General features: G+C 54.5%; 3 protein-coding genes across 3 annotated transcripts; 1 reads left to right on the top strand and 2 right to left on the bottom strand.

The window, feature by feature from the left end:
* Positions 1 to 160: 160 nt before the first annotated feature.
* On the bottom strand, positions 161 to 2,710 carry J4E93_003270 (uncharacterized protein; the record flags this gene model as incomplete). Its single annotated transcript, XM_049341210.1, has 1 exon — positions 161 to 2,710. The coding sequence occupies one exon, from the start codon at positions 2,708 to 2,710 to the stop codon at positions 161 to 163; it is 2,550 nt and encodes an 849-aa protein (XP_049202092.1).
* Positions 2,711 to 3,767: 1,057 nt separating this feature from the next.
* Positions 3,768 to 4,690, bottom strand: J4E93_003269 (uncharacterized protein; the record flags this gene model as incomplete). Its single annotated transcript, XM_049341209.1, has 2 exons — positions 3,768 to 4,030; positions 4,078 to 4,690. The coding sequence occupies 2 exons, from the start codon at positions 4,688 to 4,690 to the stop codon at positions 3,768 to 3,770; spliced, it is 876 nt and encodes a 291-aa protein (XP_049202091.1).
* A 1,719-nt stretch (positions 4,691 to 6,409) lies between these two features.
* Positions 6,410 to 12,006, top strand: J4E93_003268 (uncharacterized protein; the record flags this gene model as incomplete). The annotated part of the gene is made up of 3 exons (XM_049341208.1): positions 6,410 to 11,555; positions 11,607 to 11,756; positions 11,810 to 12,006. The coding sequence occupies 3 exons, from the start codon at positions 6,410 to 6,412 to the stop codon at positions 12,004 to 12,006; spliced, it is 5,493 nt and encodes a 1,830-aa protein (XP_049202090.1).
* Positions 12,007 to 12,539: the final 533 nt, after the last annotated feature.

Genomic DNA, 12,539 nt, shown 5'->3' with positions numbered 1-12,539 from the left:
GAACTGAATAACCATAATCAACGCCAGGAAATGCACAAGACCATGCTATGTACAACAACAAAATCATTTTCATAACCCCCCCTTCCCACCAAAACACCCTCATTACACGTATGCTCAATGAAAAAAGCAGGCCGAAGCCCGGACACAACATCCACCCCGTCTACATCCTCCTATAATTCTCCGCCAACCCCTCAAACTGATCCAGCCCCTCAACCCCATTACCAGGACAACTCCAATCGCGCTCATACGCCTTATCGGGCAGAATCCCCGCCTCGCGCCCGCGCCTATAACTCCACTGCGTGCTGCTTTCCGTCTCCCACGTCCAGTAAAACCAGCCCCAGCCAGCTTCAAACGCATCCATCTGGCCGATAGCAAACTGGTACAGCCACTTCTTGTACTGATCGCTGTAATTCTTCGGGTCGGCATTGGCCTGGTCGCAGGAGCACTGCGACGATTCCAGCGGACACTGCGGCTTGAGGACAGCGCCGGATTTACCGTCTTGGGCTTGTAGAGTGCCTTCCCAGCGTGTGCCTGTGTTGACGTTGTTGATGTATTGCGTGCAATCTGTGTCTGCCTGCGACCATTCTCCGCACATGGTAGGTCCGAAACCGGTTTTCTTGTCCATGGAGCGCTTGCTTTGTTGGGTCCAGGCTTCGCAGGCGAAGTTGAGCTTGTCGCGGTGCTCGAGCTTAATTTGGTCTGTGTTGAAGATGACGTATTGGTGCACGTCGAGGAGGAGGTTGTCGTTGCCTTGCAGCTTGCCTTGCCAGTTGTCGAGGCCCATGAAGCCGTCACCGAAGACGATGATGCCTTTGATGCCGTCGGCGCGGATTTGGTCGATGGCTTTTTGTGTCCAGGCGACTACTTTTTCGGTGTCGAGTTCGACATTGCGGGGTTCATTAACGAGGCCGTACATGGTCACTACGTTCTTGTAGCGATCTTGAGCGAAGAAGACGGAGAGCTTGTGGTGGACATCTAATGTACGTTGGCCGTTCTTGTCGCCGTCTGTACCGTTGAGCCAGTTGATTTGACCTTGACGACCCGAGTGGTTCCAGCCATTCTGACTACCTGGCGCACCGTGGAGATCAAGGTTGACCCGGAGCCCGTTTTGACGACAGTACTCGATACCGCGGAGAAGGTAGCGCCATGCTACTTGCGGTACGTAGACGTCGTCATCGTAGGTCTGCACGATCCAGTAGCCGAATGGGAAGCGAACGTGATCCATGCCGGCCTCCCTGATCTCCTGGAAAGTCTTCTTGTTGATGAATGTAGAGTAGTGCTTCTCCATAGTGTCTTTCGCCTTTGCAGGCCCGAGCTTGCTTAGGAACGTCCATTCGTCGACTACATTGTCTTTGGACCCATACTGAGAGAAGTAAGACGGCGTAATGAAGGGCTCGAGATTGAGCCAGCCACCAACGTTCACACCACGAATAGGTGTCTTGCCGTAATCAAACGAGTCTGAGAGTTTCGGAACGGAAGGATTTGCTTGCACATCATCGTCCCAGGAGTCATTGAGGCCGATGACCGGGAGACCTCCAACAAGTTTGTTGGTGTAAGTGACGTTGAAATCATCGGTATCGTACCACGCCCATGGGTCCAATATGCCACCTCGGTCCGCTTCTGGTACGCTGTTTCGGTCCTTCCCGGCTAGATTGTCGTTCTTTGGCCCCGATGAGGCAGCGGCGGATCCGCTCCCTGAGCTTTCATCATCCTTGCTTCTGCTCGAGTGCAGCGCAGCGACGGGTATGACGATAGCCAGGATGATCACGACACAGACTATGCCGAATATTATGCGCTTTTTCTTCTTCTTTCGTGCCAGCTCCTCTTCTGTGTACACGGTTGGTGGACCACTGCCTGCACCTCCGCGCTTCTCCATCATGAACCGATATTCGGAATCGTCGTCGATGCCACCCTCTTCGGCCAAGGGTCCGCTGATAACGCGCCGCTTCTTCTGTTCTGTGCGGTGTTGCTTCTCTTGCCGTCTCCGTTCCCTACGCTCGTCGGCTTCTGACGGTGTGTATTTCGACTCGTGTCTGCGTCTTCGTTCCTCCCGTTCATCATCCGTGTATGCGCCTCTTTTCCTTTCAAGCTCATCATCGGTCTGACTTTGCTTCAACGCAGCAGCTTTTCGTTTCTCTTCTCGCCGTTTCCTAGCTTTCTCCTCGAGCAATGCGGCGTCGCTCTCTGCAGCGCGTCGTCTGGCTTCCTCTTCTTGCTGTTCTTTCCTCTTCTCCGCTCGCTCATGCTTTATCCGCTCCTTTTCTAGGTCCTTCTCCTTCTTCCTGACCTCTTTCAGGTATTCATCGTCGTAGTCGTAGGCTCCCCAGCCCCCAGCCTTCTTCGCATTGGTCTTGTCGAGCTTCGCTAGCGCATCGAGACTCAGAGGAGCTGAACCTCGACTTCCTCTCCCACTTCCATCTGTCGTAGAATTGCGCCGCGATCTTTGAGCTTTACGTGGTGCTGGAGATTCCTGCTCTGTGTCGCTCTGGTGTCTCGACCGCCGGGGCGGCTTTGGAAGTAGGTCGCCTGAAGAGTCTGTCGCCCTGTGTCCCTTCCTCCGTCTTCCTTCCCGATCGTAAACTGCATCTTCACCGCGGGATTCCCTCCTCCGCCGTCGCTCAGGATCTACGTCGCCATGTGATTCTCTGCGCCGTCTTCGTTCGTCGCCCTGCGGTCGTCTTCGCGACGCAGTGCGCTCGCGGTCGCTCATCGAAAAGATCGGGTGGTCGTGATAAGTATACGTGCCTCAAGCGAAAGCGCGGTGTAGAAACGTGGGGCTGGGATGCACTTCATCAGATAGCTGCAAAAGCACGCAAATAATAAAAATGTGTTCAGTCGTGTCTGCCACCACTCGGGCGCATGTGATTATCGGTAGCGAATATGTATAATCGGCGGCTGGGCACATGCACGAGGTTGGGCTTGCTGGGATGCCGTTTCGTTGCTAGGGTGATGAGGTGTTGATGGCCTGGCCTGACGTGGCCGAGCGCTGGGCGCCACAAGCCGCTTGGATGGCCATCTTGGAACAGCGACAAACTTGGACACAGGACACGGAGTCGGTCCTGTGTGAAGGTTATTGATATTTGACAAGGCGGGTATCACAGGCGACCAAGTTCTCAGCACACACTTGGAGTACTTGGTAACGCAAAGCTGCGCATGCCTTGGTGGCTGTGTCACAAACACAAACAGAGTGCATAACACAGCCTCTAGAGTACAACGGCATGTCACATACTACCCAGCATTTCCTCGAGAATGCCATCGCGTCATCACAGATAACCCAATCTCGACGAGACCGTTGAGTCCCTGCGCCCTGAGATCAGCAACGGCAGGGAAGGAAGATGTGCCGCCAACTCGCTTCCGCCGATGACATCATAGCCCCTGTAATGATAGACAAGCCTGCCCGTGGTCCTCCACGCTCCGTTACTTGGTGCAATTCGTAAAGATTATCGTGCATTGTTAAATCTGTGTGTGGTATCATAGCTGGAAATATACAAAAACAATGCGCCAATGGTCATAGGTCTCGTCTTGACCCTTGACCCTTTTCAGCCAACCATGCCTGTGAAGGCCCACCCGTGCCTCTCTAATAAGCCGGTTTCGGGTAATCGTGACGATTTAATGAGAGTACCGCTCTACAACGCCAATTCAGTTTGCCACCCAGGGATTGCGGATATGCGTTGTTCGCAGCATGCGGCGCGGCAATTTTGTCGGAAGTGGTGGTACATGCAATTCTCGAAATGCGAAGGGCTCATAGCAGTTTCGTGTGAGCTTGTTCAAGAAGCTGAAACACTTTGTGAGGACCCTGTAGCCTCGGGGGATGCTGCCTCTTTTCCTTTGTCTGCTGCTTTCTTCTCGTCGTCGCTGTAGAGGCCGTGTTCGTAGATATAGTCGACGACCTTGTCGGGGATGTAGTAGCGGATGCTCTTACCCCGCTTGCGGAAGAGCCGGATCTTGGTGGACGAGACATCGTTCTGGATGAGTTGCGGGATCACGCGGATGTTCTCCCTCCACTGCTGGAGCTGTACGAGCGCATCATCTGTAGCATGTTAGCGGCTGTAGGGTGTTATGTGAGGAGGAACGTACCAATATCAGTACCACTGCGCTCGAGGATGAAGGCACCGTAGTGACCCAAGATCCTGCTCAGATCCTCGCGAGCCCAAAGGCCTGGTGTGCTCATAGTCTGGATTAGGTCGGCGCCTGCGAGAAGCGCCACATGAATGCGTCGCTTCTCGCCATTCTCGCTCACTATCCCTCCCATAACCTCGTTAAGCTCGTGGTCGAAGTGGTCGAGTACCTTGACGGTTGGGAGATACTCCTTGTGCAGCGGCTCCCACGGGTCAACGCCGATCCAAGTCGAGCTGTCCTGTACGGCGATCCTCGTCATGTTGATCCTGTGCTGTGCGGAAGCCAGTCCGGCTTTCTTGTATGCGTCGCCGACAGGGCTGAAGAAGCCGCCCACGACTTCGTAGTCGGTCTCGAACTCGCAGTAGTCGGCCGCCTCTTCAAACATGCGCAAGTGTAGGTTCGTTGGTGGAGAGAAGGAGCCACATGATACGAGCACGAGGGGCTGCTTCTTGGGGTTTGATAGCGTCTTCTTCAATCTCTCCTTGGGAAATGTGTAGTTGGCGAGCGACATAGCCTCGGTATTCGGGAGCCCGGCGTCGAGCAGGATGTCGCGGTTATCCGTCGAGGACATGGTAGCGACGGCGATTTTGCGTGGAGCGATGCGCGGGCGGATAGCGAGGGGTGACCTCGGAGGGGTGAGCGGGCGGCTATGTAGTGATGGACTGCGGAGGTGACGGCGGGGTGGGGTTGCGGTAGCAGCTGGGATGTGCGCGACAAAACTGAAAGGCCAAGTCAATTGCCGGCGGAAGGGGAGCATTTATGAGTGAAAGGCTTACGAATACCGCGATAAACGGGGTCACCGGGAGACTACTACGAGACTAGGCGGTAGTGAGAAGTGAGTCGATAGGAGCCAGGTTATGACGCGGGGGCAGCGAGGCGATACCCGACGGACTGTGTTTTAGGCAGTGGGCGCGACAAAGCGGATAGGGTGAGACTGTGAAAGTGGATTGTGAGTGAGACGGATATAGGGAAGCAGATGCACAGGGTGAGCCGGCCGTGGAAGAGGGGGCATGTTGTACCATGCTCTTTTACACTTCCAGGGCTGCCTCTAGGCGGCCGTTTGGCAATGGAACGCGGGCGGCGGGGCTTTCCAGGGTCACGATTTTGCCTGCCCTGCGACCGCACATCTCGCCGTGCATGGTGCCATAACTCCATAACTCCGGCGCGCCACTCGCTCTGCGCCGCAAAAATTGAAACGCCTTTTGCATCCGAAGACTCGCCAAATGGCAAGCGAAGTCTGCAACTGCTCAGAGAGAAGTGGGAAGCTCACGTGCGCGTGGATGCGTCGGCATTTCCCCGACCCCACAGGTACCAACTCTGTTTTGCAATTAGGCGTGAGCCGTGGGATCCATATGCTGAACAATCCGTGTGCTTGGCCGTGAAGAGGAAGGGATTGCTTGTCTTGGTACTGAGTAACCCTGCCGTGACAGAAGGCGCTAAGGATGGCTAGAAATGGCCTGATTACTCGATGCGAAACCGTGGGAGCGACGTCGGAGGGCTGCGGCTAAGATAGTAGGAAGGAGCTAGATCTGTTACCTATGAAGCTGGCCTGGATATTTAGATATTAGTAGAGAATAGAAGAAGGTGATGTATAGTTAGTCCTCAGACACCCAATTGAAGCCATGCCACGATACTCTTATCCCATCCTAGTCGGGCTGAGTGGGATACCTCAATGGTCAGATGTGCTCCCTCACCTTGACAGATTTTTCACCACAGTCATCGAGCAAAGGAAGAGAGTGCCAACTCATCGCCTTGGTGACCTCACCTCACTATTCTGCGGTGCTTCTGGCAGGCGCGGGCCAGTAGGTCGGATGCGGCAACTGCGACTCGCTCTATCGATAACAACAAAGGCGCTAGGCAGGTCACGTAATTAGCTCCCTCTGGCATGCAGGTGGATATCGACGTCCAGTATTCGCCAGCGTCACTACAGTATTACCATCTCTTTCTATTACCCATCGCACGGCCAGAGCTGCTCTCTCGTTTGCTCTGTTTGCTGAGACCCGCCACACTCGCCGCCGCTACCGGTCCCCGTGTGTTTGCACCTACCGCACTCGCTTGAGCACACGCCTAATGGCGCGTCCTTGATGGCCTCCAGAGGACCTCGTGAAAGGTAAATACCTTCCCACCCGACCCTTGGCTGCTGCAGCACTCTGCACCCCGCGGTTCAACACCACACGCTGCTGCGGTCCTCAACCAAGTCTCACTCTGCTCTGCCCCCACAGAAGTGCTGCACCCACCAGGGCCACAGTCTGCGCGCATCTCGATTTCACAAGCCTGTAGTCAGAATCTCATGTCGTCCAGAGTCACTCGCTCGCAAAGGCGCCAATCCGCCAACACCAACGACACCTCGCCCCCCGCTGCTCCCCCGACCGCAACGCAACCGCCGCCCGCCCCATCGTCCCGCAAGAGGAAGACGTCAGCGCGCGACCCCAGCCCCGACCCAGCAGACAACCCAGAGTCTACTCCCAAACGCCGCGCCACCAAGACCAAGAAGGCCAAAGGCAAAGCCGCCATGTCTTCGTCTGGGTCTGTGCCAATTGCCCCAGCCGGCGAGCAAGCGCTGACCGAAGACAGCCCACCATCAGATCCTATCGACGAGAAGTCGACGCCACAGCCCTCAAAGCGATCCAAGAGCGGCCGTAAGACCAAGCCCTCAAACCCCGCGCCCGACGCCGATAGCCCCTCCACCTCCCGCCGAAGCTCGCGCAAATCGAACAAGGCCGAGGACGACACAACCATGGACGATGCTCCTGCAAACAAACCCGAAGAGGAAACGCGCCAGTCTGGCGAAGACCATACCAGCGATGACGAGAACGGCGACGATCACGGAGAGCGCTACGATGAGGAAGACGACGACGATGACGACGATCCCTTCACCAGCGGCTTCCTGGGACGCAACTCACACAGCCTGTCTGCGCTTAGGCAGCTCACCGGCATGATGGCAGGTACCACACAGCGCCTGCGGGGCATTCTGGACCAGCTGCGATCGCCAGACATGTCTATACAGCTGATTGCGCTGCAAGAGCTGTCCGAAGTGCTCCTCATCTCCACAGAAGACAACCTCGCCGGCCACTTCTCCCCCGATGCCTACGTCAAGGAGCTGGTCAAGCTCATGCAGCCGAACGAGTTCACAATGGAAGAGAACCCGGAGCTTATGTTGCTCGCCTGCCGATGCTTGGCCAACCTGATGGAAGCCCTGCCTCAAGCCACCGCCAACGTCGTTTACGGTGGCGCTGTGCCCGTCCTTTGCTCCAAGCTGCTCGAGATCAACTTTATTGATCTGGCCGAACAATGTCTGAGCACGCTGGAAAAGATTTCAGTCGAGTTTCCAGGAGTTATTGTGCGGGAAGGCGGTCTTACAGCGTGCTTGACCTTCCTCGATTTCTTCGCCACAAGCACACAGCGTGTAGCCGTCACAACCGCAGCCAACTGCTGTCGGAACATCCCAGAGGATTCTTTCCCGGTTGTGCGCGATGTTATGCCTATTCTCGAGAATATTCTGAACAACAACGACCAAAAGGTTGTGGAGCAGGGCTGCATCTGTGTCTCTAGGATCGTCCAGAGCTTCCGACAACAGGAGAGCAAGCTGGAGGAGCTGGTCAGCCCAGGTCTTCTCAAAGCTATCCTGCGACTTCTGCTCCCCGGCAGCACGAATCTCATTGGACCTAGCATCCACACTATGTTCTTGCAGGTTCTGGCGTACACCGCCAAGGCAAGCCCGCGCCTATCAGCTGAGCTGCTGAAGATGAACGTGGTCGACACTCTGTACCAAATCCTGACTGGTGTTTCACCTCCCAGTGGCACTGAGGACGTCGCAGCTAAAATTGACTCTGTCGTCATCATGCAAGCCTTGATACACCGGCCCAAAGACCAGGTGTTCGAGACGCTGAATGTTATTTGCGAACTGCTGCCCGATGTACCGACTGAGGGCCTGATGTACCTTGACGATCTCTTCGATGCCGGCTACCCAGGCGACGACCTTCTTCCACTCTCTTCCAGTAACAAGAAGACCACCAATGAGAAACGCGTCGAGCTGTTGGAAGATTGCAAGGCAGAGGTTAAGCGCTTCGCCGTGATTCTTCTGCCCACTCTGACAGACGCCTACTCAAGTACTGTCAACCTCAGTGTACGCCAGAAAGTGCTTACCGCTCATCTCAAGATGTTGTCAAATCTGGACACCGATATTCTAGAGGAAGCCCTACGGCCGGTACCCTATGCTTCGCATCTGGCATCGATCTTCACGCAGCAGGACCACCCATCTTTGGTCACATACGCGTTACAAGCTGCTGAACTATTGCTCAAGCGCCTGGAGCCCATCTACCGGTACCAATTCTATCGCGAAGGTGTTATATCCGAGATCTCACAATTGGCAAACCGTCCCTGCAAATCGTTGGAAACCAAGCCGAAGGATTCCAAGTCAGCAGTAGAGATCGAAGCTGCAGCTGATTCGGGTGCTAGCACCATCTCCACTGCCGAACAAGACGCTGAGCGCGAAGCTGCCCAGTCGAGCGATGGTGTCGACGTGGAAATGCAGTCCGACGATGGCGAGGACGCGGATCCTGACGATGAACCCAACGAAAGCAGCCAGAACCGAGACGAGGATGATGAGTCAGACTCTTCGTCGTCCTCTGACCAGCGGGAGCCACTACCGATGCCCGACGTCGAAGACATCATCACACTCCGTGCGAAGAAGTTCATCGACGTTCACGAGAAGGAATCAGATAATCCTATACGCGAAAAGGCGTCTGCGGTCCTGGAGGATTTGAAATCGCTTGCTGGTGAAATTAAGAAGTGTGTTGCTGATGGTGCCACAAGCGACTGTATGAACTTGTTCACTAGACTGGCATCTTACTTTGAAGGCGATGCGTTAGAAAGCATCACAAGCTTCGAGCTCAAGACATCGAAGATTGTGGAGGTGCTCTTGGAGCTGTTCTCGATGTCTACATCTGACAAGAAGGTCGACCCTAGGCCTATTTTCTTGGAAGCCTTCATGGGAGGTAACGGCCAGAGCAAGATCAAGACCGCGAGCACTGCGTCTCCAGCTACGCCTTTCAGCGTATTGGTCCATAAGCTACAAGATCTGCTGAGCAGGTCTGAACACTTTGACGTGATTACTGTTCATCAAAACATGTACGACAGCCGAGGAAGCGCAACTTCCATGCTAGCTAAGCAATTGAGGCTGAAGCTTGTCGCCGATGACGATTCGGGAATTCCTAAGACGTACCGCAATATCATGGTGTCTATCCACGCCATTGCTACATTCAAAGCCCTAGACGACTACCTTCGACCCCGCATCAGCCTGGCAGATAGGCCACGCCCGGCTAAGACTCGCGACCAGTTCCCATCTCGGGATCAATTTGAGGCCATGTATGCTCAAGCTGTGTCGGAGGGACGCGCGCCGCCACCACCCCACACCCCTTCAGATTCGTCACACCGTGCTTCAAAGAAGTCTTCGCGATCCAAGGCAGCCCCGACCGATGCATCCCAGCCTGGACCGAGCTCCGCCACACGAGAGAAGTCTCGTCGATCGAGTAGGCGTCAACAGGCGCAGCTTCCTCCACCCCCGCCACCACCTCCGGCCAAGCCTCACTCGAACAGCAGCCAAGATCCAGTTGAATGTGCTGATGAGGCGCAGCTCTCCGACCAAGATTCCATGGATGACGAAAGCGCCTTGAATGCGATCGTCGATGATCTTGAAGATGAGCTGGATGAGGATATGCCAGATCCATCGGCTGTCAGTGTCGAAGTCGCATCGACAGGACAAGCAACAGCTCGTGAAGAGGACGGCACGCGGATTGCCACACCTGTACAGAACACACCACTGGCAAAGCCACCTTCCGAAAACCGGACTCCAGCGTCGCGTCTGTCCGCCTTACTACAAAGCTCGGCTGCCATGCGTCAGAATCTAAGTGGGGCGAGCGGTTTGTCATATGCTGCCGCTGTACAATCGACCCCTCAAGACTGGCATATCGAATTCAGTGTGAACGACCAGCCACTCTCAAATGAAACAACGATTTACCGCGCTGTGCATTTCAGCCAGGCGCAACCAGCGGACGGACCACATCGCTCGGTTTGGAATGGTATTCATACCATCAAGTTCAAGCGGGTGCAGGGCCCTCCACCAAGCGAGCCCAGCTCCTTGACACCACCGCCAGAGTCGCGTTCGGACGTTTCGGGTATGCCGGCCTCACTTGATCAACATCCTGTCACATCTGGTATTCTGCGATTACTCAGCATACTTCACGGGCTGAACTCGCACCTTGACGACATCCTACTCGCGAACAAGGAACAGGTCAAACTGAATGCTGAGCCGCTTTCACAATTCGTCAACACGAAGCTCACAGCCAAACTCAACCGTCAGTTAGAAGAGCCTCTCGTTGTAGCTAGCAACTGCCTTCCTAGTTGGAGCGAGGATCTGGCTCGGTTCTATCCATTCCTTTTCCCGTTCGAGACACGCCACCTCTTCCTACAGTCTACTTCGTTCGGCTACTCTAGGTCAATGACGCGATGGCAGAACTCGCAGCCCACAAGCGACTCACGGGACAGCCGTCATAGGGATGAGCGGCCGTTCCTGGGTAGACTCCAACGCCAGAAGGTTCGCATTTCTAGGTCCCGAATTTTAGAGTCCGCCATGAAAGTTATGCAACTGTACGGACATTCGGCTAGTGTCCTGGAGGTCGAGTACTTTGAGGAAGTTGGAACTGGTTTGGGACCGACGTTGGAATTTTACTCCACCGTATCCCGCGAGTTCTCAAAGAAGAAGCTGAAGCTTTGGCGGGAGAATGAGTCCAGCGATCAGGACGAATATGCTTTCGGCAAGCGAGGACTCTACCCCGCTCCCATGAGTACCGAGGAAGCAAGCACCGAGAATGGAGAGAAGCGTCTCGAGCTGTTCAAGATTCTGGGCAAGTTCGTCGCTCGCTCCATGCTGGACTCTCGCATCATCGACGTGTCCTTCAACCCAACATTCTTCCGCATCAGTGACGGTTCCAGCGCAGCAGTGGCACCATCTCTTGGAGCGATCAAAGCGGTCGATGAAGATCTGGCCAAGTCTCTGGTTCTGCTCAAGCAATTTGCCGATGCAAAGAAGAAGATTGACAACGATAATCTGAGCGCAGCCGCAAAAGCGGCAGCTCTGAACGACATTGTCATTCAAGATTGCCGTGTGGAAGACCTAGCTCTCGACTTTACACTTCCTGGTTATGGTTCCATCGAGCTTGTTCCGAACGGCGCAGATACCTCTGTCACAATCGAGAACGTCGACATGTATGTAGAGAAGGTCATCGACTTCACCCTTGGCTCTGGTGTTCAGCGACAGGCGGATGCCTTCCGCGCAGGCTTCACAGAAGTCTTCCCATACTCTGCTCTGAAGGCATTCACCCCCGATGAGTTGGTGATGTTATTCGGTCGGACGGATGAGGATTGGTCGCTTGAAAGTAAGTTTTGAAACATCCACCACGTCAGCACTGTTACTAACCACACCACAGCTCTTATGGACTCCATCAAAGCAGACCACGGCTACAACCTCGACAGCAAGAGCGTACGCAACCTGCTTGCCACAATGAGCGAATTCGATGCGCAGGAGCGTAGGGATTTCTTGCAGTTCATCACCGGTAGCCCCAAGCTACCAATCGGAGGTAAGTTTCATCGTTGACTATACACCAAGCCCTGTTTACTAACACATCTCCAGGCTTCAAGGCTCTCACACCAATGTTCACGGTCGTTTGCAAGCCCAGTGAACCACCCTACTCATCCGACGACTACCTCCCTTCCGTCATGACATGCGTCAACTACCTCAAGATGCCCGACTACAGCACCGTCGACATCCTGCGGGAGAAGCTCAGCGTAGCCATCCGCGAAGGTCAAGGCGCCTTCCATCTTTCCTAGACTGTTCACCCGGCGGTGTAGCGATGACGATTGAGTGAGTGGAGGACTGGCAGGAGAGAATATGGATACCCAGGGGTCTGTTTCCTTGTTGGGAGGCGTCAGACGCGTTCTCTCACTTTCTATACGTGCTATAGATTCAACGCCTTTATTTAACGACACTATTTGTGTGGGTTTAGTATGCATTGCAAAGGTTCGGCTTCTGGGAAGCGGCGTTCTGAGTGAGGGATTCAGTAGTTAGTTTGCGCAATTCGATATCTTTTAGAATCGCACGAGGATCTGTTTAGGTGCCTGTGATTAGTTTTGGTGCTGGTAACAAAAGCTTGCAACTGTCCGCTCTATTTACTATGCGCTGTTATCTCACACCCCGAAGGCAGCAGATGTCTAGAGTAAGAGAGAAGGCAATAGACCTATATGTTAACAGCTCACCCCCTGATTATCATGGCAGACCAAGACCATGAGTACACATTGCCATCAAGTTTTTTGTTAAGAACACAGACGTTCGCGTGAAATAAATTTTATTATCCAATAAGTGA

Source organism: Alternaria ventricosa (genome assembly GCF_023758065.1).
Source record: "Alternaria ventricosa strain BMP 2768 chromosome Unknown scaffold_4, whole genome shotgun sequence".
NCBI lineage: Eukaryota > Fungi > Ascomycota > Dothideomycetes > Pleosporales > Pleosporaceae > Alternaria > Alternaria ventricosa.
Note: the sequence above shows the minus strand (reverse complement) of the source record. Positions and strands in the feature narration are given on the sequence as shown.